Genomic DNA, 24,807 nt, shown 5'->3' on the forward strand with positions numbered 1-24,807 from the left:
CCAAATATTTAGAAATTAAATATACTTCTAAGTAGGTCACTGGTTAAAGAAATAATCACAAAGGAAATTAGAAACATTATGAACTGAATGAAAATGAAAACAGAATATATCCAAATGAGTAGAATGCAGCTAAAGCTGTCCTCAAAGGAAATTTATAGCTTTAAATGCTTATGTTAGAAAAAGAAATGTTTAAAATCAATGATTTAAGGTTACACTTTAAGAAGCTGGAAAAAGATGAATAAATTAACCCCAAATAAGTTTTATTACTCCAAAGTAAGTAAAAGAAAGGAAATGATAAAGAGTGGAAATCAAGAAATTAGAAAATGGGCAAACAATGGAGAAAAGTCAATGAAACCAAAACTTGGTTCTTTGAAATGATCAGTAAAATTGACAAGCGTCTGTCTAGGTTGATCAAGAGAAAAAGGAGGGACACAAATTACCAATATCAGGAATGAAAGAGGGGACATCACTACAGATCCTCCAGACGTAAAAGGATGATAAGGGGGTATTATTAACTTTATGCCAACTTAGACAAAATGGGCAGGTTCCTTGAAAGACACAAATTACTAAAGCTGACACATAAAGAAACAGAAAATCTGAATGGCCTGATATCTAATTAAAGAAATTGAATTTGTAATTAAAAACCTGTCCACAAAGAAAAGTCCAGGTGCAGACGGCTTCACTGGTAAATCCATCAAACATTTAAAGAAGTAACACTCAGCATACACAGGCCCTGCAAGAACATAAGAGAAGAACGGTACACTTTCCAACTTATTTTATGAGGCCCTGATACCAAAACCAGATAAAGCTATTACCAGAAAACTGCAGATCAATATCCCTTATGAATATAGATGCAAAAATTCTCAGGAGATATTGGCAAATGGAATTCAGCAATATACTAAAGGATAACACAACATGACCAAGTGCTGTTTTTATCTAAGGAATGCAAAGTTGGTTTAATACTTGAAAATCAATTGATGTGGTTCACATTGACAAAATACATCTATGACAATCCTATAGCTAGCATCATACTTGGTGGTAAAAACACTTTGCACCTAAGATTGAGAACAAGGCAAGGATGTCCACTTTCACCACTTCTCTTCCACATTTGATTAGAGGCCCTAGCCAGTGCAATAAGGCAAGAAAAAGAACTGAAAGTCATACAGATTGGGAAGGAAGCTGTAAAACTGTCTTTATTTGCAGATGAAAGGATTCTGTATAGAGACTATCCCAAGTACCAAAAAACTACTAGGACTAAGCGAATTTAAGCAAGATCACAGAATGGAAAGCCAATATATAAAACTCAATTGTATTTTTATACACTATCAACGATCAATTAGAAAATGAAATAAAGACACCATTTACAATAGCATCAAAATCCATAAAATACATGGGGAAAATTTAACCACCTGTGAAAGCACTGTTGGGTAGCAGTGCTGTGGATCTGATAGCAGTATGGTGGCTCACTGGGACTGGAAACGAGCCTCCAGAGGACTGGGGGGGGGGCTCTGCTGTTTGGGGTTGGACAGTCAAGAATCCTGAGATGAAAAGCACTGGAAAAGCTCAAGGCTTTCCATGCAAAAAACTCCACTAGTACAGCCAGAGATCGAAATGTAAGCTTTTATTACTCCAGGACAACTGGGACTTTGCCAATGCCTAGCTTCGTGGGGCATGTAGTGTGAGTCATGATTGAGGACGTAAAATCATTGTAAGCCAGTGTGATAGCCTTGGGCTACTTTTGAAGACACTCAGTTACACGAAACCTGGCTTGCTTCTAAAATCGTAAGTCCCATTTTCTTTTTCCTCCCTCTCTGCCTTATTCCCAACTTCCTGCCTTCTTGGGGCTTCTCACTGTCTGGGTTAACACAGGCCTTGGCTAGCCAAATTTTGGGTAGTGGCCCCTCTGTCACAACCAGTGCCTGAGCCTGAGGCTGAGCCTGTGGCCTCTGGAGCCTGACCTGGCTCGGTGCCCGTCTGTAGCACCTAGGGGTGTCCTGGTTAGCAGGTGGTCACCTTAAGCTAGCTCCCAGGTCCCTGGTGAAGCCTGCAGACACTGGCTTGATGGGGTGTGCTGCTGGACTCTCTAGGGCATCTCAGAACTCTCACTTCTAGCTGGGGGACTAAACCATAGGCTGGCCACACCTCACTTTTCCAAATTACAAGCAGCTGGGAGGGCCCCAGGCCTCATCTGCTCTGTTCTACAGAGTGGCCCCTTTCCCCCAGGGCTTCAGCAAATCCTAAGAGAAGGGCTAAGGGCCGCTGCTGTAGGCCTGGGCCCTCAGGGGAGTCGGCTACCTGCTCTGTCCCACTGTACCAGCGGCCCCACTCCCTCAGCCTGTGCAGCTATCAGCCTTCAGACATGCTCTCCTGCCCCGCTAACACCCCTCCCATGACATCAGCTTTCCTCCCCCAAATGCTGGACCGAAGGCAGGCCTTTGAGCCGTCCTGCCCTACTGATGGCTTCCAGCAGCTAGCCTGGGTGGCTCTGAGCCCTGCCTGTGCCCACACCGCGAGAACAGCAGGGGCCACCACCTGCTCTCCCCCGCGAGGCTGGGGCCCGCACCCCCACTGCCCATGGGCTGCCGAGGATTCGCGTGCCATGAGAACTTGTAGCCATGAGAACTTTGACTTCCGGGTTTTGGGGATTTGCCCAAGTGAACGGATCAGCTCTGAAATTCATCACTCTCTTCGGGCCTCTGCCTATGTTGGTGCTCTAGGCCCGAGCCTACAGAAGGAACAGGAAATGCCAGTTAGCAAATGGGGGAGGCTAAGGGCTCCCAGCTCAAGGGCTGGGCTGTGCTTCCTCCTCAGCTCCCAGGGCACTCTCTGGAACTAGGGGTTTCTATTCCTAAGCAGCACTTCTTCAAATAGCACCTGGAATGGCAAATGCCTACCGGGGCTTCGGAAGTGTTAGAAGCATGGCGGGGCGCTGGCTCCCCTAGTCTAAGGGAAGGTGCCATTGTCAGGAGGTGAGGGAGCTGGGACAGGGCCTAGCCCAGAATATACAACTTCCCAAGGGAGGCGTGGGGCTTCTAACCATCGTTAGAGGGGGTGGCCGGCCTCTGCGCTGTCCCATACCCTTGGAGGGCAGCAGCCTCGTCCATGCACGATCAGAACAAATGCTCTGCTGTCTGGGGCTGGCATGAGGAGACGTGCCTGAGAGCCCCCGGTGGCTGGCCATCCAGCTGCAGAGCACATATGGGGCAGCCAGGGCCCCTCTGGGGTCCAAGCCCCGTCACCTGCAGCCTCTGGTCACATGGGGCCAGTCCCGGGTGTACCTGGGAGGGAGCTTGATGATAGCAGCTGTAGGCTGTCCAGGACCCCATCCTCATACAAGGCCAGCTTCTGCACCATCTTCTGCCGGGCCGGGTTGATAACAATCTGCGGTGGCTGCGATGACGCAGAGCTGTCCATGAGTGATCCTGAGGTGGAGACAGCACCTTCTTAGCTGCAGGGGCCATTGTCCCTGGGAACTCCTCGCTGACGATTCCAGCCTCACAAGTTTTCCCTGCCCCCAGCCTAGCTCCCTGCCCCTTCGAGACAGAAGTCCTCAGTTCCCCTTCTGAGGACAGGGCCTGGAAGGGGCTGCGCCATGGCCCTGGCTCCCAGCTAGGCCAGGAGTTTGGTCCTGGACAGAACCTTCTTTGTTCCCAGTTTTCAGGAAGTGAGCTTCTGGCCTCTTCTCACCCATCTTGGGGGCACGGCCTGGGTAGACGAGACAGCACCGGGCTGTCCTCTGTGCCCCTGTCCAAGGACAGGCAGGCTGCCTGCTCTGAGACACGGCCTAGAGCTTGCTAAGGATCAAGTGAGCTTAACAGCAGGCCCCAGTTCTCTCCTCCCAGAAGGCTGGGGGCGGGGAGTATGGAGACTGTTGTCAAAGGAGGCCCCTGGTCCCTCTTCTGGGTACCTGTCCCCAGCTACCTTCCACAGCTGTGGGCCGGGTACCCGGGCCACTCCCCCAGCTTGACTCTCGGGCAGTGCCCCCTTGAGTACAGCCGGCCTGCCCAAGGAGTGCTGGGGCCCAGGCGGCAGCCCCTTGCCCAGGGCTGCCTGGCAGGCCCGGGCCTGGGGGGCAACTCAGGGTCAGATGCCAGGAATGCAGGGCAGCAGACAGGCTGGACACACTCTCGTCACTCTCCACGGGCTGGTTGGGGCCTTTCTGGAGCCGCTCTGTAGTTTGGGCTGGGGCTCCTGAGGGCACTGCCAGGGGTGGCCTCAGGCTGGTACTGCTCAGGGCACTGCTGGCGGTAGACACGTAGGAGTTCTCCTGCGGGGAAGGGGGGCTGTGGCTGGCAGCCTCTGGCTCCAGGGACAGCCCTGTCACTGCTACCTGTAGCTTCTCCAGCCTCTCGTACACCTGCGAGGAGAGGGAGGGACTCTCAGGGCGAGTTGCCTGCGGGGAGCTCTCCACAGCTCCTGGGTGGGCCAGGCTTGGCCACAAAGACCAGTTCTGGCCCTCACAGGGCTGCTCCAGGTTGTCTGTGACCTGCCTCGGGGCTTGGGCTGCCACCCCAGGCCTCGTGCAGATGCTCTGGGGGTTGCAGGGACAACTAAGCTGGTACACTCTGCCCCCGGGAAAGCTCTAGGCCTTGCCCCTTTGTCCCTGTCACAGGGAGTGCTGAGAGTCACAGCCACCAAAGCTAAGAACTAAAAGTGGCTCCTCTCTGTCTTCTAGAAAGCAGATCTCACTGCCCTGCTGCCCTCAAATAAGCCTTCTGTATTCTCAACTGTCAGAGGGGAAGAGGTGGGGGTCAGGAAGGGGACAGGAAAAGGCAGATGCAGTGGCGCAGTGCACCCAGAAGGGGGCGCAGTAAAAGCCCTTTGCCTGTCTCTACTTACCAAGGGGGGTTCAGTGGGGTTCTGGCCACCCCAAACAAAACCGAAGGGCAAGTGAGGAATGTTTGGAGACTCTGTCTCCAGAAAGAGGTCTGGCAGGCACTGTGGTTCACTACAGGGCAGTGCCAGGAATGTGGGGTTTCTGGCAGGCCACTGTCCCCCAGAGGTGGCCAGCATCTCAACTGCCCCCCGACCACAGGACTACCTGTGTCATGGGGGGTCTCCTCTTGGCCCGGCGGTGCAGGCAGCAGCAAGCCAGCTGGCCCAGGGCTAGGCCCAGCTCGGGTGGACATGGCCCAGGCCTCGGATCCAGGTGCTTCTTGTAGATCTGGGTGGCGATTGGGGCAGCCCAGGCATCTGTGGCCAGACCTGCTTTGATTGTGGTCTGGGTGCTTTTCAGGGCCACCCCGGCCTCCTCGGCCTCTTCTTCAACCAGGTCTTTCTGTGGGACAGATAGTGTGAGAATGGCCCTGGGGCATTGAAGCCACACCCCCCAGGCCCTTGGCACTGACTCCTGTGGTCTTTCTTGGGATGCGTTAAGCACCCAGTGTGCACCCAGCACTGCCCTAGGTCCTAGGGATACAGTGACAAATAGAACGCCATAGGCCCACCTTCACAGAGCTGACTTCCTGGTGGGGAGAGGTGCCCACACATGCCTATAAACCAATGTAGAGCTGTGCCAGAGAAGCCCATGGGGTTTTGACCAGGGCCTGAGTAAGTGGCACTTGAGCTGGGATCTGAAGGCATGACCAAGCCAGAGAGGGCAGAGCGGAGAAGAGGAGTGCCCCACGAAGAAGCACCCCGGGGGGAAACGGGACTGGAGGCCAACTTGAGTTCTGAGATGGGAAGGCCCAGGAGGAAGCACCTGGGTCGGGCGGGGGGGGGGGGTGCCTTTCAGGTAGAGGGAAAGGCTCCCATAAAGGTCCTGGGGCAGGCAGCAGAGAGCCAGCCAAGTTTGGAAGATGAGAGAAGGCTGCTGGCGGCAGGACCTGAGAGTTGTGGGGTTGGGCCACCTTAAGGGATTGAGCCTTCGCCCCAAGCACAGAGGAAAGCAAAGGGGCCACCACGATCTCTTTCTGTTTTTGAAGATTGCTTTGGCCGCGGCACAGAAAACAAATAAAAAGGGTCCAAGAAGACCAAAGAGGGACCTCTGAGGAGACTGGCGTGCTGCTCTGTGGCAGCGATGACCACATGGAGAGCAGCCCAAGCTGGGGTCGGCTCTAGAGATGGTGCCAACAGGACACGCTGACGGATGGGGAAAGTGAAGGCAGGGGGCTCCTGGGTTCTGGCCCGGACCTGCTGAAACCAAGTAATGGACGGAAATGGCCCAGAGCCAGGAGCAGAAGCAGTGGGAGGTCTAGCAGTTTGCAAACTGTGAAGAGCAAACATTGACAGAGGACGTTTTGGGCCCAGGAGGTGTCCGAGTGCTGTTAAGTGTACGAAGTCAGCTTGCATATGAGGAAACAGGCCCAGCAAAGAGCAGGAATTTGCTCCAATACCACCTTCAAGCTGGGACGACATGCCAGGTCTCCTGGCCCTGTCTCAGTCCATGGTGAGGCAGACAGGAACCAAGGAGGAAGGGGAGGGGGCTGCTCAGACCTGCCCCCACAACATGGAGCATTCGTCTGCAGCTTGCCCGTTGGGGCCTGAGAGAAGGCTTCTCAGGCCTGCCCGATTCTCTGCCACAGCCTCTCCCAGGCCTCTGTGTTCTGTTTTCCACTGCAGCTTCTGATCCCAGCACACTGGGACCGCCCTGCAGGGACACCCCCTCCCCTTCCCCCAGCCCTGGTGAGGTCTGGAAAGGCCTATGGCATCCGCAGAAGAAAGACAGGTTTCTCCTCGGCAAGGTGAAGGAAACTGTTTGGGGCCCTGCCTACTTTCAAAGATGAGTCAGCAGCAGAGGCTGGCTTCTATGGGGTGCTCTGTTCCAGATCATTCTGCCCTCCAGGGCTGCACCTGTTGGTTGCTAGGAGCAGCACCTCCCTCCCTCCCTGCCTCAGGAGGCTCACCAGATACTTGGTCCTGGCACCATGCGTCCTCACAGCTCTCTGGCCGACCAGGCTCTCCAGCACTACCTGGAGAGAGGGCAGGATGCAGAGCGTAGCAGCGGCTTCTGGCCTGGTGCTGCTCCAGGCCTTGGTGGGACGGGCCGTGTGCAGAGGGGCTTGTGGGGTGGACAGGGTAGCCCAGCCCAAAGAGGCTACTAAGGTGTGGATTAGGGCTGACGGGCATGGCCCTTGGATGGGCAGATGAGGACTGTCCCCCAGCAGGAACAGAGCCACACGCTATGGGACCGAAGCTTCAGTGCTCTGGAGGGTCCACTTGAAGAAAAGAATGTATGATGACAAATATGAAATGAGGTGCAGGGCCAAGGAAGGGGCCTGTGCCACAGAGGGAGGGGCTCTGGAGCTGAAGCTCCATTAGCTTCCTGCTGGGTTGGCCTCTGGCCCCACAAGGAATTCTCCAGGCCCTCCTGCCTTTGCCTGGCCACAGCTTCCCCCCTCAAGCCAGCAGAGGGTATGGCAGCTCACCACGCCGAAGCTGAAGGTATCGGTGTCCACAGCCAGCCTCCCTGTCTTGACATACTCCTCCGGCAGGTAGGCCAGGGTGCCACGCACGGTCCGTGTCCGGGCCACGGTGCTGCTCTGGCTGGGGTTGGCCCCTGCAAAACGGCTGAGACGGGCCAGGCCGAAGTCTCCCAGTTTGGGCATCAGTCTCTCATCCAGAAGGACATTGGAACTTGGGGATGGAAGGGAGTGGTGTCAGCCTGGCCCTGGCCTTGGCTGGCCCTGCCCCCTACATCTGCTTGGCCCTGATGAAATCGGACTGGGGCCACTAACTCACACCTCACCCAGAGAAAGCGGCTGGCGCTAAGCAAGTATCCAGCTACCTGGGGGGCTCTGAGCCAGCAGCTGCCAGGGCACCCTCGTACAGTTCGGCCCCTGCTCATTAGCGGGGTGCATCCTTGACCTCTGCTTCTACACCTGTCCCATGCCAGGTACTCAGTGACCTGGGGCCTCCAGCTCTGATGTCCCCACCTTGGCCTCAAGCAGGAGAGGGTGGGCCTATCCTCACAGGGGCCACTCATGGCAGGGCTCCTCGGGATAAGACACCAGGCCCTGGCAAACAGGTGCCACTGCTCCCTGCTGGCAGGTTTGGGAGCATCATCCCCTTGCCGTAGACTCTGCCCCTGCAGTTCTCAGGGGCCCTAGCGGCCAGGCTACGGCCCCTCCTCACCTCTTGATGTCTCCATGGATGAGGCTGGGGCTGTCCTGATGCAAAAACTGAATTGCCCGAGCTGTGCCCAGAAGGATGTCCAGTCGCTGAGGCCAGGAGAGAGGGGGGCAGGCCTGGGTCTGGAGCGGCAGAGGGAGCAAGGGGCACAGGGGAGGCTGGGGGGCCACCGTTCCTTGACCCCCAACCCTCCCTCCACCTGTCACCGGGGCATCTGGACAAGCCACTTCACTCTCTGCTTGTTTCCCCTTCTGCAAAACGAGGAGCCAAATCTCCATGAGCTGCTTCACCAGAGGGTCAAGATTAAGCCATCCCAATGCTTCGTACAGCATGCCTACGGGACGTGCTTTTGGGAGTCGTTACCGACTCTGGTGGTCCCAGTTCGCGGAGTTCATTCATTCGTCCCAGGCGATCAGGATGTTGGTGCAAGCTTTCTCCCTGTTCCCCCAACCAGTGTGCTTCTCCTGAGTGCTTAAAGAGGAGGTCGAGGACGCTCTTGCCCTGTGGCTTGTGCATGCCACACAAGATAGGCAGGGCCCAGCTGCTGCTGCCCACTGGCCCCTTTTTCCAAAGGCGACACTGACAAGAGCCTCCGGCTACGGTGCTTGTGCAGGGGAGAAGCTGGAGTCAGGCCACTCTGAGTCGACAACCCCCTTTTTAGAGGCACCATGGCCCAGCTTCTTGGGCATGCAGGAACAGCCAGGGAGACGCCACAGGAAAGAGTTCCAGGGAAAACAGGGACCCACCTTAGGTCAAACCCTGAGCTCAGGCCCTGCCTGCTGGTGGGACCTACTCCCAGAGGCTGAGAGCCCAGGCCCTGCCCCCTGCTAGCCTAGGTGCCAAGAGTGCTGCGGGTCCAGGGAGGCAGGCCACGCCAGGTAAGTCTACCTGGAAGTGGAGGCGGTCTTCCAGGGAGCCATTGGGCAGGAAGCCGTAGACAAGGCAGTAGCAGCCAGTCTGAGCACAGTAGCCTGCAAAGTCCACGATGTTTGGGTGACGAAACCTGCTTGAAAAAGTGGGGCCTGAGTGCTCTGGCGCCCAGCCTCCACCACGGTTTCCATTTGGCCATTGCGGGGGTGGGTAGTCCCTGCTGGTTCCTCAGCTAGGCTGGGCGTGGCAGGCTTTGGAGGCCTGAGGGAGCCAGGTGGAGTGGTGTGTGGTCCTGGAGGTTAATGGGGCCCTGGTGCGGCTCTCTCTGCCACCAGTCAGGAAGGATGCCCCAGGCTCACCGTGACAGCTGCTCCACTTCGGTCAGGAAGCTCTGCTTCACGGTGGTCCACTCCAGATCTGCCTCCTGCAGCCCCCAGGGAAAACAGTATGCAGGCAGCATGAGGCTCTCGCAGCCAAGGACTGACGACCACACCCACGGCCACCTGTCCTGGGCCCAGACCAACCAAGGGGCCAGGGACCTTGACCCGGGGAATCAGAGGGCTTAAGTAGCTGCATGGGGAAGCAGTGTGGGGGGACCAGAAAAGTGAGGGTCTGTTGCCCCCCCTCCAGGTCCTTTGTTGAGATGCTCCACCCACCTCCTTCAGCCTCTTCACAGCGTACACTGTGTTCCTCATCACAGCCCGGTACACACACCCAAAACCACCCTCCCCGATCTTCAGCTCTTCTGAGAAGTTGTGAGTGCCCCGGGAAATCTCATGGAGGGGCCAGCAGAACGGAGAGGGGTGGGCCCCCTGCAGGAGGGACAGCTGGCTCTCTGGGCTCTGCTGTGGGAAGAGACTCCGTATCAGGTGAGGACCTGTCTCCTCCCCTCTGCCCAGCCGCAAGCCCGTGCCCCACCTCCCCCAGCTGCCTCCCAGCTGGCTCCAGCGGGCTAGTTGGGGCTCCCAGATGTACTAAAGGCTGGGTTTCTTGCTCCTTCTCTGAAACCTTTGCTGGGGGCAGGACCCACCTACCTTGGTAGAGGAAGGGGCTGGGGATGCCGGTGGTGGCCGGAGGGCAGCAAGGCTTGGGACAGGGCCGAGCTCAGGCCCAGAATGGGTCTGGGAGCCTGGAAAAGCTTCATAAAGACATCAGTGAGAGGCAGGCAGAGACCGGCGGCAGAGGGTACAGCCGTGGCCATGGTCAAGGTGGCCCTTTCCTCAGGTCCAGCAAGTCCAACATCCGGGCCCTCTTACCTGGGGAGAGGAGGGTGGAGGCTGACGACTGCAACTTCCGGGGGCTGAGAGCCTCGGCCTCAGAGGGTGCAGAGAGGCTGCTGGGCTTCAGGGCGGTGGTGCTGGGGGGCTTGTTGGGGGCGGGAGGGTGCCCTGGGACGCCAAGGAAGGAAAGGACGGTTAGGCCCAACCGGGGGGAGGAGCCCCATGGGAGGCCGAGGGCGGCCCCCAGCCCGGGGGTCCCGGGCCGCGCGCTCACAGGCCGTGATGATGTCCCGAGCCCGGAGCAGCTGCAGGTGCGTGAGGATGCGCACGAGGTCGGCCACGCGGGCGTTGCGGTTGATCCAGGGCCACAGGACGCTGGCCGTGCGTTGCCCGGAGCGCTCGCACAGCCGCAGCTCGGTCTGGTCGCGCACGATCAGGGCGGCTGTGGGACGGGAGGGCATCAGGCCTGGGCATCCGGGGCCCGAGCGCCCCCCTGCCCGCCCTCGCCGGCCCGCCGCCACCCACCGAACTGGCACCAGTCGGCGGGCTCCAGGGCGTCCATCACTTTGTAGAAGCGGCACATGACGCAGGGTGGCACCTCGTACAAGAAGTGCTGGGCGCCGGGGACCGCGGGGTCCCCCGGGCCCGGCCCCCCGGCCATGGCCGCCGCCGCCGCCGGGCCGGGGCCTCTCCGGGCGGCGGCGGGCGCGGGCCTCGGCCGGCCCGGTCCGCGGACACTGACTCACTTCCCCTTTAAGCTGGCCTCGTGCGACGCCCGGCAGGGCGGAAGGGGCGGTGCCCGGGCCCCCCGCCATCTTGCCCGCCGCCGCCGCCGCCGCCGCGCGCCTCGGCCACACGGGGGCGCCGCGCGGGGTCCCTCCCTGCGAAGGCAGCGTCAGCGGGCCGGGCTTCCAGGAGGAGGGGCCGTCCGAGGGGGGCTGTGAGGGAGGGAGGACAGCCGTTCCCAGCACTGGGGCCAGAGGGCTCGGCCAAGGCACTGGACGTTCCAGAAAGGGCTAGAGCCGGGCTTTGTGAGAGTCCCTGGGAAGTCCCCTTAAGAAATTTTGGCTTTATTTGGGAGGCAGTGGAGCGTCGTCAGAGAGACGGGCAGGACAGGGTCAGATGTGGGTCCCACAAAGGCCCGGGCCGACTCCCGTCAGCTAGCCGTCCGGCTGGGTGCAGGGAGAACATTCTGGAAGCTTGTAGGGCAGGCCAGCCCAGCTCCGAGGATTTCTGCCTACCTCCTGCGCCCTGGATCCCATCATTCGGCTCCTTCAGGGACCTGCTCCGGCGACTGTTAGCTCTTTACAGTATCTGCCCCTTTTCTTTCTTTGCTGGCTCCTTCCCACCAACACGGAAGACACATTTACCTCTCTTAAACACAGGCCTTCAGCAACTGCTGTCCCTCCTCTCTCTTTCTGTCATACTTCTGCCTCAGTTTGCACTTCCCTCTGTGAGGACGGCAGAGGCCCCCTCTTACCCCTGTTCTCTGAAGCAGTCACCAGGCACCCAGCTGTTCCGAGCCTGTTGGACACCTTCGTCCATTTCTCTCTTGCCCATTCCCACAATGCTCTGCAGCCACTGATTTCTTCGGATTCTCTGGCACCCCTCCATTCCCCAGCCCCAGAGTAGCAGCCACTATGTTCCTGTCATCTCCCTGAATATCTGTGGAGCCCATCTCTTCCCCACAGGCCCGCTGCTCTCTCACTACTGCCTCTTACCTGGATGAACCTGCTTCCTGATCCTTCTCTGCCTTGTCTCTGTCTGGGTGGTCTTCCTCGGGCACAAAATCAAGCCACATTGCTTTCCTGCTTAAGACCTTCCTGTGGTTCCCGGAGGCCTCTGATGGGGTCCCAGTGCAGCCTCCACGCTGTCATCATTTGGCCCCTGCCCGCCCACCTCACGTCTAGCTCTCTGCACATGTCAGCAGCCTTAATCCATCCAGAACTCATTCGGGTTCTGTGAATGCACCAGGGCTCCTGCATCCAGGAGTTTGAACGTGCAGTTTCCTGGCCCTGGTGCGACAAGGTTGAGCTCCAACAGCTCCCCAGGTGGAAGCTAGGGTGAAAACTCCCTAGGCCCCCTGGGAATCTCCAATGCATCCTTCTTGAGCCTCTGTACTTGCCCACCTCCCCCATTAGATAGGGGAACACCTCACAAGCAGATTCTCCAGCTGGATGCATACTTGCAAGGCAATAGGTCACCTTCCCTGATGGGCCCCCCTTGCCCTCTTGATCCTGACCCCAAAGGGTTCCCCCCTAAGCTGTTTTCCCAGGGACTTACGGCAGTTTCCAGAAACTGGGTCTGCCCAAGATGAGCCCTCCATTGGAGCCTCTTCCCAGAAGCCACAGCCACTGTTGGCCACTCCCAAAGAGGCGGCTAGCTATGACCTAAGCCTCAAGTGGCTTATCATGAGGACAGCCCTTACTGAGACTACCAACTGAGTATGGGAAATTATCATGCATGCACATACTAAGCTCCAAGGGAACAGGGACTTGGTCCTACTTGCTCACTGCTGGACTGCAGCTCCTGGGACAGGCCTGGCACATGAGGGATGCTCAATACACACAAGTTGCATTTCAACCCTTTTTTTTAACTTTCAAGGCCAGGACTTTCAAGTGTATCTTCTAGTAGGTGTGTCCACATTTGCACATGAAGCTGGACTCTGAGCAGTTCTGTCATCCCTTCCAGCCCAGCAACAGCCTGGTGAGGACAGCTGTGGTGGGGCAGGGAGCTCCTGAGAACTCACAGCCTTACAGGAAGCCAGGGAGCACAGGCAGGGTGTGACAAGGCCTGCAAACCCCACAATGACAAGTGCCCCCTTTGGCAGCGAGCCAGGTCAGCAGAAGCCATAGGAGGGTCTTGGGCGGTAGGCACAGGAGGAACCAGAGCTGGGGGGCGTTTCAAAAGCACCTCGGCATATCTAGACCGAGGCGGCGCCCCTGCTGTGGCCCTCAGGAACAGGGAAGTTGTGCTGCTGTGCAGAAGGTCGGCAGCCTGCCTGCCCTCTCGACCTAGGGCATGACGGGCAGACTCATGCCAGGCCCTTCCCGGCCTGCTGCCCCAGAGCTTCCCATCACACGCAGGAGCAGTGTGCCTAGAAAGGGTGGCCTTGGAACACCCAAGGGAAGGCGGCGTATGGAGCGGGCTGCCCTTTCCTCCCACGGCAGTCCTGAAAGCGGCTGGCTCTTTATATTTAGGGACAGCCAGACTGAATCAGGAAACACATCACCATGCTGTCCTATGAGCTGTCTGATAATGAAAGCCCAGACCTTGAGTCACTTTCACAGAGAGATTTATCGAGAATGCTAACAGCACAGGATACAGTACTTCCCAACAAAAGGTGCAAACGCGTCACTTAGAAAGGCATGCTGAGTATTCTTTGCTTTCACACGTATTAAAAAACTTACAAAAATAAAATAAAACTGCGTGCTGCCCATCTTTTCAAATAGTAAAAGAACCTTATGAAAAAAAACCACTTGATTTTACAACAAAAGACACAAACGGACATTTTTATGTAAATTTATAAGGCAAACTCTTTATATAATAAATAGGTTACAGGGATTCAGTGGGGGGTGTTTTTGAAACGTATACAGGTACATTCAGACAGGTTTACTGAAATGGTACAAATTTCCTTAATAAATTGCCTTTTGTTTTTAAATATATCAGTGCTTTCAGTCATTTGGCTATACACAAAGAACCTTTTTTTTGAACACTACAAAAAAGCAATCAATATATTTTTTTAAAACGACCTACTTATTTTCTAAAGTAATTGTCCCAAAACACAAAAACTGAAGGTGAATGCGATAGAGGGCTTTTCAAGACATCTCCAGCCAAGTCTGTCCTGGGCGGCTCCCCGCACCCCAGACACACCTCTCCCATGCTCAGCCGGGCTTCTGTGCTGGAGCCGGCTCCCTCTGCACAGGGCGGCCTCTCTCACTGCGACTTGGGAGGGGGCAGCCACCCTGCCTGGTTCTTTCCGCTACTAAACCCCATGTGCAAATGGTCACTACAGTCAGCACTGTCCTCGCCTTTCAGGGGAGGGGCCGCCGGGCACTAAGGGCACATGTTTGTCCCTGTTCTGTGAACCCAAAACAATGTCTGGTGGGGCTAACAACTTTTCTGAGAAGGGTCTGGTTTTGACATGGAAAGGGAAAGGCATTTCTCACATCCAAATTTTGCTGGGGATTAGATGACAGCAAAGAGAGCGCACCCCCTCTGCCAACATCCTACCGCCCAGATAGTGGGGTCAAGAGGCCACATGAGTGTTGTGCACCATGGGACGGGGTGGGATGTGATGGAGGTGTCCTGAACCATAATGCCCACCGCCTGGCCTGTCCAGGAAGAGCTGTGTCAGGTGGAGAGTGGCCAATGTGCCCTGTCAACATATACCTGATCTGTGGCCACAGCGGAGGTCTCCAGGGAGATGCCCACCCTTTGAGCCACGCGACTCAGGCCCACCCCATCCTCCTCCCACAGGAGCGAGGTTGGCTCTGCTCACACACCCCTCCTGGCTCCTCTCGTAGGAACATCAACCTTGTCAGTCCTTAAAAATAGCGATGATGCTAATAATCTCGGGGGTGAAAAAAAGGCAAAAGAATCCACTGGGTGGAACAAAACCTGGTTTTGCTCTGACTTTGAAAATGGCAACACATCAGCTATTCGGTCCGTCGGCTTAGGCTTCACTTCTTCAGGTGGATTTGGGCTGATTGGGGCAGGGGTCATCTCTTCGGATCTCCCCTCCTGGGGAAAAAGGAGAGCCCCTCTCATCTCGGTCACCATCCCCTCCCTCTGAATTCTTTTGTTTGTAAAGAAAAGGTGTCTAGAAGCATTTGTCTCTGGAACAATTACTTTAAACATGGTTACAATACAGACCAGTTCAAACACAGAAGAGATTTACTTAGCGAAGTTCCTTTCACCCACCAAAAATTACACAAATATAAGCCTCAACACCACAGTTAAGAGGACCAGTAGAGAGAACCTCATGTTTGGAACACAAAAGGAGAAATAAAAACCAAACCAAACCCAAACAGAAAAACCCCAGAACGACAAGGGGAGGGCGCGGGAGGAGGGAGGAGAGCGAACACAGCACACGTTACAGTGTCCGGGTACACGGGAGCCCTGCGCGAGGAGCGGGCTCGGCACACATTGAGTAACAGTCCTGGTGATATTTGGTCATATATTCATCAACTACTGACTCTGGAGCGGCTGTTATTGATTGAAGCAGTGACAAATCAAACGGAAAAGGAGGCCTTGGTAGCAAGGGAAGGAGCAGGCTTCAAGTTCTGCAAGCCTTTTGCACTCCACCGTCCAGCTCCCCAGAAACACTGAACTGGGTGGGCCCCGCTCCATCCAGGCAGAGGTCACCCGGTGAGGCTAACTTGGGCGCTGATTTCAGATTGCAGTCAGAAAGCACGCACGTGGACACATTCGGACACCCACCTGTTAGTGACCAAACATCAGCGGCAATGGCCTCCTTGCCTCCTCTGCCCCCATCCCAGGCTGGGTGGGAAAGGACGTTATGACCCACCGCTAATACTGAACATAGACTGGAGCAGGCCCGAGAGTGGGTGCACAGGCTGCCCCAGCACAGGTCCTTCAATGGGCCCGAGGGCAGCCCGGCCACCCAAAGAGCCTATGAGCATTTCTCTTTTGGATTCAGGCCTCAGAAGAAGTAATGACGCAGGGAGGGAAGCTTTTGGCCCTGATGATTATAATGCTCTCTGCTTTGGAAGAACAAGTTTCTAGGTTTTTTTTTTTTTTTGGTGTTTTTAATTACTTAAAAAAAAACGATCAAAAAGAACTGTTACAGCTAAACTCTCTAGCAGATATTGCTCATTAAGAATTACAAAAGCAAATGCAATTACTCGTAGGATAGGGGAGAAGAGAAAGGGACGTTTCTGGAGTCTTCGCTACCTCCTGGAAGGGACCCACTGGACTCTCATATGTGGTTCTGGGTCCCTGGCCTTCTACCTGGTGTGGCTCACACATTCAGAGACACGACAGGCCTCCCATCTCCCCTCCAGCCCTTGGACTCAGCAAAGTGGGAGCCCCACTGGTGGGGAGGCCTGCTGAGCCCACTCCACACGATCACTCTGACTGGGTGATTAGAAAGGGTGGGGGAGGGGTGTCAAAACACCCCCATGGACTCCAGCTGCCCGACCCAGAGGTGGAAGGGGACCAGGCAGTGCCAACTACATTCTGGACTTCGCCAGGGCAAGGGAGCGCTCTTGCACCCACCCACTGAGGTGAACTGTCCTGCATCAGCATCCTGGGACCTCTCTCTCAAGCACAGGAGAAACAGTGCAAAACCCAGGTGTGGCCTGGAGCCTCCTTTGCTTGGCACAGGGAAGCCCTTGAAAGAAGCAAGGAAAGACCACGGATCTGCTTGGACAGAAGAAGTAACCAGCAGACAGATTTGTCTTTTTGTGTTTTTTTTTTGTTGTTTTGTTTTTTTATTTTCCCTTGTCCTATGCTATGGTTATCAGAAATATTGTAATTAAGCAACAGGTATAATTTTAACAGGTCTTTTTTTGTGTGGAGCCACAAGCAAAATGAGTTTATAATTGTGCAATATACAGATATATATATATAAAAATTCAACTGCTTTGTGTGTCTAGTCGGTGCGTTAAATAAAAGGGACAGAAAAACTAAAAGCAAAACTAAAAAGCAAAAGCCCAGGACAGAGGAGGCCAAGGAGGCCTATGTGTACAGTCTATAAGGTATTGGAGAGACTCAGCGTCACCAGGAAGAACAGCTTTGTCACTTGACACACAAACACTGTGGGGAGAGGGACTACCAGTGGGCAGGAGCCAAACCTCTCGGCCTTTTCATCTCATTTTTCCCTTGCTGCTGAGTAGGACCTGAGAAAAGGCAAGCTAGACAGGGAGCTAGGAGAGCCAAGGCAGTCTGCAAGTTTCCCAAAGGTTCTGGAACTCAAAGGCCGGAGTCCCGTGTCCCATCCCCCAAAACTCCCCCGCCGCCCCGCCCCACCCCCCCCACCATGAGGGTCTCAGCTCTGCCCAGCACCTGTCCTCACACCTGCCCTCCCTCTGCCCTGGGGTTCTCATGGGTGAGGGACAAGGGGGGCACACACCCTGGTGAGTGCTCAGGCCTTTGTCCTCACCTCCAAGTTCAGAAGGGAGCGCCACTTCACCCAGGCCCTAGGCCCCAAGGTGAGCAGACAGGGAAACGTCCTCAGAGGACAGGCTGCATCACAGGCAGAGGCTGAAGGGGAAGACATCACCCTCTCCTTCCTAGTTGCCTGGGTCCTAGTCAGAACTCATTTTTTCCTGACAAATCAGTGCTTGGGTAGGCTCTGTCAAGATGAGAAAGGAACAAGACACAGGTGGTACTAGGTAGTAAGAACATCGTGGGCCTTCGGAGTCACTGGTTAACACTCCACTTTCTACACCAAGAGCTGGGCTCCTGCAGCTTTGGGATCAAGCGGGCCACCCCATAGGGCATGGGTGGCAGCCAAGTCCCCGGGGACTGCTCCGCAAGGAGAGACTGGCTCTCCAATGACAGGATGGCCCTGAGTCTCAGTTCCAGCAGCTTCAGGCTGGATCCCCCTTCACCTGAAGCGCCCACCACACATCAGACCAAGCTCCAAGTATTTTTAGATCAGCATTTTTGCAAAAGCTTGCTCTTATTCATTCAGAAACATCGAAATGTAATTTTCTGCCAAATGTTTTCTAGGTTTTCCTTCTGAATTGTCGAGAACGGGATTCCGTGTTCACTTTTTTCCCCTTTAAATATGTAACTTTAGACCCTAGGGAAGGCAGTATCCTAGCAGTGTGTAACAATGAGACTATGCCTTTTGTAAAGACTGATACAGTATCTAAGAGAGAAAGACACAAAACTGGAGACTCAACAAACCCCTCCCCAGTGGGCGAGTTCACTGATGAGGAGAGCAAAGATGGGGCCATTACAGAGAGCAGAGTGAGTGGGGACACAGCATGGCGGGGTTGCAGGACCACGGGATCAGGGGCTCTCCCGCAGGCCTAGCGACGCTGCCGCACTTGCTCCCTGTGCCATCAGCTGGGACTCGGTGGACTGGCTAAGCAAATGCCCACAGGGCTCCAGACAGTTTGCTTCCCAAGATCTGGGCCCTTGGTCCTAGAATCCGTGCGTGAAACTCAAGTCAGGAAACAACTCAGGGCAACAACACCAGCTAGGAACCGATGCACAAAGTTCTTCTCTAAGAAGCAGTACCTGTGACCTCTCCTGGCCCCGTCAGCCCAGAGAGCCCGGCAGGAATGCTCTGGAAAGGGGGCACAGAGCTCGACTGCCAGGCTCCACTTGGGCTCCGTGAGATCCAGTTGGCCCCACCTGGTGGATTCAGCTCATATCCACTGCTCCCTCCTGGGTTTGAGCTGCTTACTGAAAATTACTTCAAATCCAGAGGTCCTATCAGCTAAGGAAACTCCTGTCTCACCAATGTGGCAGTTTGTTTCTGGCCAGTACCCTCTTTCATGATCACCACCACAGCAATGACAAGCTGCGCAGAGGAGCCGGTGACAACTTGGGGCTGCTCCGGGTCCCAATGCCACGGGTCATGGCCTCTAGCCTGGAATAATGCCACTGAACAAACTGTTGCCCGCACCTGCCTTGGGGTCTCAGGAGTAGCAGCCAGATGCTGGCTGTGGCCAGCAGCCCTGGGCTAACACTATGGCTTTCACCTTCCAGGGAGCTGAGGGGCTGGGGTCCTTGGCTAGTTTGGCACCAATGGACTGGGGGATGTGGCCTTTCTAGGTGTCTCCTGTGCCTTCTCATAAGGGAATACAGCACCAGCAGAAGGGAGCTGTACTAGAGCCTGGCTGTGGCCCAGTGTCCCCAGTTCACTGCAGTCCAAGGTCGGCAATTCTACTGGTTACGATAAGCCCATCAACAGGCAGGGCTGGGCTCGGCCGGGCATTGTGGGAGGAACTGGAGGACATACAGAACTCTGTCGGGAGAGGAGGTAGTAACTAACAACTAGAACGAGGGTTGGGGAGACTGAACGTGAATCTGTGACCCAGTCCCACGGGTATCTGAAAGCTGTCAGTCAATTCCTGTGTTCACCGTCCCTCCAAGATGCCCCCCAATCTTCGTGCTGTTTAAGTACACACGAAATTGAGGTCACACCCCTAAATTGGGCCAGACAAAGCTGGTGAGAATCCCGTGGCTTAGAACAGGGGTGGCATGGGAGCTGCAGGGCCCCTGCACACCAGGGCGACAAATTGCCAAGGCAGCCTGCTTAAAGGTGATTCACTTGTGATATCTTTTGGGGTGGGGGGGAGAAGGAACGTGGAAGAAAGGGAAGAAAAGAGAGAAAACCCTAAGGAGCCTCAGGCACTGCCTGCAGCTTTGGAACTCTAGGGGAAGAAGCTGGGGAACAACTGGGCTGCAGGTCGGGCCGGATGGGAAGAAAACGACACTTGAAATGCAGTGCTCTTGACCACCAATGCCTAGCCAGCCCCTGAATGAACTGTCACAGGTGAAAGGCGGGCCTGGTGGGCCCCACACTCCTCTTCCCAGGACCAGATGGTACCGAGCTGATGGGGAAGCTGGCTCCTGACACTGGTCCCAGAAGCTATATTTCACTGGACTAAGTGTAACACATAAAAACCTGACTGACCAAAACGGACGGGCCTCCATGACAAGCTGGCTTGACATCATGCTCGCATGGATAGGCGTCCTTTGGGGGTGCTGGGAGTATGAGGCCACTGCAGGGTCAGGAGCCTTTTGTCCTTGGAGAAAGAGGGGTCCCGAAGGACTCATTCCTCCTGACCCCCCTTCCCCTCCTGGGGAGGAGTCAGAAGTGAAGCCTGGGGGACTGGCAGCAGAGCGGGTCTGGTTGTGAGACTGGCTTTTGCAGCATAAGGAGATGGATACAAAAATGCCAGAAAGGCCGACTCTGGCTGTACAAACAGAACAGGGCAAACTCCCTTGCTTCTAACCATTCTGGAAGAGACAGACACGGCTTTTCTTAAGCTACTGATTGGAACTGTCAACTATGGTTCCTGATCACTAAGGACTGGCAAAGAAGTACTAGACGGTTTCTAGGATGTTCCACTCCTTCATGGTTACGCCGCAGTAAGGAAGCCAGGGAACAATAACTGAAATACACGAGACAACACGCACTTGACAGTTCATGGCAGCAGCTCACATGGGACGTGCTTGTGGGTGTTTCTGGAAGCATAAGACTGCTGTCTCATTTGCTACTTTGATAAGGTACTTCTCAGTTGGACAGATTTAGATATAAGAGACATCTCTGTAAACACAGAAAAGGATATACCAATATGATGAAGATATGCAGCTAGATAAGGACTTCCTGAACAGAGGTTGAATGGATGGGAACCCAAATGAAAACTGATCAGTTAACATCCCACAGCAAACCTGAGCCTCTAATCCGGCACACCACAGCCCTGGCGCAAATGTGGAAATGTGTGATGTCCTGGCCCCACTCAGGCTCCAGCAAGCAAAAGCCAAATGTTTTCCATTTGAAAAGGACTCAAGGTTAAAGAAGGAGCAGCGAGGCCAGGGTCTAGGCTCTGGTCCCAGCTCAGCTCTGGGGGCGTCTGCATTTGTTCCGCCTGCTGCCCTGCTGCTACACTGCGTTAGCCGGGGCTGGTAGAGGCCAAGGTCAGAGCTGGGTCACTCGATGACTCTGGCAGGCCACAGGGGGTCTCTCTGTGCTGTCCTCGGCTCCCAAATCCAAATCCAGCCTAACTTCTCCCACCCGCTTCTCTCGAGTAGAAGGCTGAGAAGTCCCCGTGTCTGGTGTCTGACCAGGGAAGTGGGCTCCCTAGGAGAGCAAGACATTGCTGTTCTCTTGCCCTTTAGATAGGCTGAGGGGCTAGGGGCCAGGTGGACTCAGCAGAGCTCGGGGCTTCCTCAGGGCTCAGAAGGGGGTGGGAGTGGGTTGGCAGGGCAGAAGGCCAAGGGTGGGGCAAGTTCTAGGGAGCTGAGCTGAACAGCGTCAGCTCAGGGAACAGTTGGGCATTGCGGCTGCCTGGAACAGAAGGGATGGACAAGGAGGGAAGAAGAGGGGAAGAAATGAAAAGATGAAATGAAAGAAGGCAGAAATGGAAGGAAAGAAGAGAAACCAATCAGGAAGTCCTTATAAAATTGCAGCAAACACTTAGAGTTTCGGAGCTTCGTGGGAACCCTATGTGCTGAGCCCACTTTAAAACAAGCGCAGGTATATACAGATCCAGGTAGTTCTAAACACCGTCACGTCTGGTGGCTTGAGTGACAAAGTGTCACCGACTGAAACCAGCTTGCTCTCAGAGCATGTTTGTTTTGAAGTGGGAACATGAAGACTCAATAGTGCAAATAGTTCTAAGCTGTCCCTAAAGGAGTAGAATTGGAAAGTTTTGGAAGAACATTTTTCCCTCCTTCCCCCCGGCCCCCTGCCCGTCCACTAAGCCTCTACCTACCACCAATCACAGACTGCTCTGGGCAACTAGGAATCCCTCGCCCCGCTGCGCTGCACTCTCGGCAGGCAGTCGGAGCCGGGCCAGCCTGCCTCCGCCTTGTCCTGTTGCCTGCACGGTCTCTCTCTAGCGCCACCCACGGGAAGATGGCCCTGGGCCATCATCCTCTCCTCTGGCTCAGGCCGGTCTACACCCAGAAGCTCAAAGGACAACTCCCTCCTAGCCATGCCAGAACTGGAGCAAACAGGTGCTACTTCCCTGTCCTGTGAAATGTCCCTGTCGGTTTTGGATTGGGGCTGGCATGGGGCCAGATTTGTGCCACCACGGGTGGGATCACACGGGCTGTAGCCACTGTCCATCTTCATCTCTTCCTCTAAAGAATCCAACTGTCTGTCCGGCCTCACACCTCCTTGTCCCAACATGGGTGAGAGTGGGGGAGCTAGAAGCAGGGTGGGGGAGAGGAGAGCTGAGACTGGGGCACCAATGGCACCAAAAATGGGAGTGTCCTCTCAACTGCTCTCTGTCCCTAATGACCACATTGGGGGGAGGTCTGGGAGGGAGGGGAGGTGCAGGCGTACCCTAAGAAGCCTGGTCAACAGCTTGTCTGGTCAGTAGTATCTGCAGCAAGCCTTGTTGAAGGAGCCTAGTTTAGAAAAGTGCAAAGCTACTTCTGGCCCTGGTTAGGTCTTCAACCTGACTGTGCTTGTCGGTAAGAAAAACATCCCCAATGCTCCAACTACTCCCACCCTGAAGCCACGAAACTCTAAGTTTACTGAAAGAAAAAAAAATATTTTTTATTTCAGTTAATCGGGAAGCTTTGTCAGAGCCCTACCCATAAGGAGAAGAGACAACAGCTGCCTTTATTCTTGTTGGTTTGCTTTGCAATCCGCTCTGCGTAAAGTCAGCTAACTCTCTCGGTCACGGGCGTCCGGCTGTCCACAGGCTCCTCTCTGTTTGGCCTTGGCATGGAGGATGAAACAATGTCTTTGCGCTCTCCCTCCCCTCGGTGTTTGTACTTTTCTGCGGCCGTGGCGGCGGTTGCAACCGCGGGCTGAGTCTTAGCTGGCTCCTTGGGGCAGCCGTCACTCTCCAGTGAGCCTCCTCTCGGCATCTTCTCCTCTTTGCAGACGCTGCTGCTCAAGTCCTGGGGCTCAGGGGGGCTGGTGGGGTCCTCGGAGCTCTGGGGCTCAGGCGGGGGTGGGGGCGGGGGTGGGAGCAGCGGTGCAGGCGCCCTCGGGGGCTCTGCGTGGTGGTGGTGGTGGTGATGCTCCTTCTTGGGTGGTGAGGAGGTGCTGCTGCTGCGACCTTTGGGGCTGCTCTCCTTGCTTTTCCGCCCGGGGCTCTTGCAGGTCTTCAGTCCCTTCCCACTCTTCTCGCCGAGGGTGGACACCAGCAGGGGCTTCACCACCTCCTTCACTTCGATGCTGACTGTCTCCCGGGTCTTACGCTTCTTGATGGGGAGCACGGTCTCCTGCACGGACCGGATGGAAGACTCCTTTACGGCTTTCTTCTTGGCTTCGGCGGCAGCGGCTGCCACCACACTGCCCGGCTTTCGGCCTCGTTTCTTGGGAATGGCCTGGGGGTCGGCCTCAGCTTTCCGCTTCCTACCTGGGCGTTTGATAACCATGACCTGGGCCGATGTGGTAGCCCCACCCCCTTCAGCCTTGCTCCCCGGTGAAGCTTGAAAAGGCATCTTGACAAGCAGCTTCCCGGGACTTTTCTCCAGGACCCTTTTCACCTGCACGCCCTCTGATGCTGCTGCCTTGGGTCTCGCGGTGCCACTCCCTTTGGGGCGTCCCCGACCTCTGCCAGTTCCTGGAGCTTTGGGAGATTTGGGCTTCTTAGGTGGTTTCTGCTCTCGCCGGGAGGGGCTCCCTCTCCCAGTTACCGTGAAGTCAAAATCATTAGGGTCCAGGGAGGTGTCGCCTACCTTTTCGAAGTACGCAATCAACTCCACTTTAGAGCGAAAGGCTTTCCCCTGGGGACTGTGGGAACAAACGGAGAGACACAAAGAACGATTAGAAGCTTCCACGGCAATACTGGAGATGGGGCAGAGCAGAAGATGGTGATGAACTCTGACAGAAGATGTTCTGCAACCGAAATGCCGATGACACTCCCTGAACAAGAATCACATTTAAGAGAAGCCAAGATGAGCTAAAACGAGATGGGCCAGCCCTGGTTATACCTGAAGTAACTGGACCGCTGGGCGGCAGTGGGCGCCTGCATGGCCAGCTCTGATGCCTGAACAGCTCAGTGCTGTTGCTCCATAGCTGTCACTTAGATGCCCTCGAGGACCCGCCTGCCACTGAGGCCCTTCCTCTGGCCCCCAATGGGGTCTAGCTTGGGGACCCTGTTTAGTTTAGTCATCAGGCTGGAGCCCATTCTGCTGGCTGAACTGGGGCATGCGGCTCAGCCTCACTGGGACTCGGTTTTCTCACCTGTCAACAGATAATACTTTGCTCACCCTTCTCACAGTTGTTGGACTCAAATGAAGCTATCTGCAAATGTCCTTTGAAAACTGCTAACCTCTTCGGGATTATCTAAAGGGAAGACCTGAAATGTACTTATTCACTCCTCTGAAGCTCTGGCTTGGAAGTTACTCTGTTTCAATAAAAAACGCCCGGCGACCAGCCCAAAGCTGGACAAATGCAAAAGGGACAGCTGGAAAAGCACATGGAGCCTGTCTGTATCTCTTCCTAGAGAGCCTACCTTTCCCAGCAAGATTCACAGAGTGGACTGAGCCCTATGAACTCCTATTCCTTCTGGTTCACGAAGCTATGTCACAGAATGACTCTCCCAGAAAGGAGGTTAACAGGCTCTGAGAAGAGCCCCTTAGCTGGATTTTCTCTAGCTAGGAAATGGCAGGAACCCCGGGAACTCCACTTGCCTCCCGAGCCCAGGCCACTGTGCATGGCAGGCCCCATGGCCTCAGAGCCCAGCCTAGGCAGGGCCTTCTGTCCTCAGTGCTTCCCAGGTGACCTTTCCTGGCATCCTCACTGTGGCCCTGGGTAGGCCCTACTGCTATTCCATCTCCAGACAAGGCCTCGAGGGCTGGCAGGGTAAAGTCGCACTCTGCTGCTCTGTGCATGTCTCTCCCTCAGGGAAGTGACCTCTGCACACAGTCGTTCTAAGCATACCCGGGCGCACCTGCAAGCAGTGTTCACTGGTGAAGCCCCCCTGAGTGAAGGTGGGATTATGCACACAGATTTTCCTGATCAGTGAGTAGC

The 24,807-nt window shown here is 55.4% G+C and overlaps 2 protein-coding genes across 20 annotated transcripts in view; both read right to left on the reverse strand.

Annotated features, from left to right (window-relative positions):
- Window positions 1-1,606: 1,606 nt before the first annotated feature.
- Window positions 1,607-10,912, reverse strand: IRAK1 (interleukin 1 receptor associated kinase 1). 7 transcript variants are annotated; one of them, XM_070257635.1, is made up of 14 exons: window positions 10,686-10,912; window positions 10,435-10,602; window positions 10,197-10,328; window positions 9,975-10,078; window positions 9,597-9,782; window positions 9,300-9,364; window positions 8,959-9,073; window positions 8,074-8,228; window positions 7,368-7,575; window positions 6,846-6,911; window positions 5,042-5,278; window positions 3,922-4,357; window positions 3,279-3,422; window positions 1,607-2,725 (listed from the first exon to the last, which is right to left on the reverse strand). In XM_070257635.1, exons 1-14 carry the CDS (start codon window positions 10,819-10,821, stop codon window positions 2,664-2,666), a joined length of 2,214 nt encoding a protein of 737 aa, XP_070113736.1. In that variant the 5' UTR covers window positions 10,822-10,912; the 3' UTR covers window positions 1,607-2,663. The 7 variants fall into 7 exon arrangements, with proteins under 7 accessions (XP_070113736.1, XP_070113735.1, XP_070113737.1 ...); XM_070257634.1 differs by having other exon boundaries at window positions 9,597-9,785; XM_070257636.1 differs by having other exon boundaries at window positions 4,126-4,357; window positions 8,074-8,192; window positions 10,686-10,911.
- Window positions 10,913-15,909: 4,997 nt separating this feature from the next.
- The window catches only part of MECP2 (methyl-CpG binding protein 2), a 71,418-nt gene continuing 62,520 nt past the window's right edge, over window positions 15,910-24,807 (reverse strand). For 10 of the 13 annotated variants that reach the window (XM_070257637.1, XM_023633388.2, XM_023633391.2 and 7 more), the window contains one exon: window positions 15,910-23,565. In XM_070257637.1, coding sequence (XP_070113738.1) covers window positions 22,482-23,565 — 1,084 coding nt within the window. In that variant the 3' untranslated portion in view covers window positions 15,910-22,481. The remainder of the gene's footprint in view (window positions 23,566-24,807) is intronic. The other 3 variants (XM_070257644.1, XM_070257645.1, XM_070257646.1) reach the window with 1 other exon arrangement.

Source organism: Equus caballus, chromosome X (assembly GCF_041296265.1).
Source record: "Equus caballus isolate H_3958 breed thoroughbred chromosome X, TB-T2T, whole genome shotgun sequence".
Lineage (NCBI taxonomy): Eukaryota > Metazoa > Chordata > Mammalia > Perissodactyla > Equidae > Equus > Equus caballus.

What these genes read in the sequence shown, in the direction of transcription:
- IRAK1 (XM_070257634.1), bottom strand. Translation starts at nt 10,821, where the DNA reads ATGGCCGGGGGGCCGGGCCCGGGGGACCCCGCGGTCCCCGGCGCCCAG. An exon ending in ATCCATGGAGACATCAAGAG is followed by an intron (nt 7,576 to 8,073) that starts GTGAGGAGGGGC and finishes TCCATCCCCAAG; the next exon opens with TTCCAATGTCCTTCTGGATG. An exon ending in ATCATCAAGCTCCCTCCCAG is followed by an intron (nt 2,726 to 3,278) that starts GTACACCCGGGA and finishes TTCCTTCTGTAG; the next exon opens with GCTCGGGCCTAGAGCACCAA.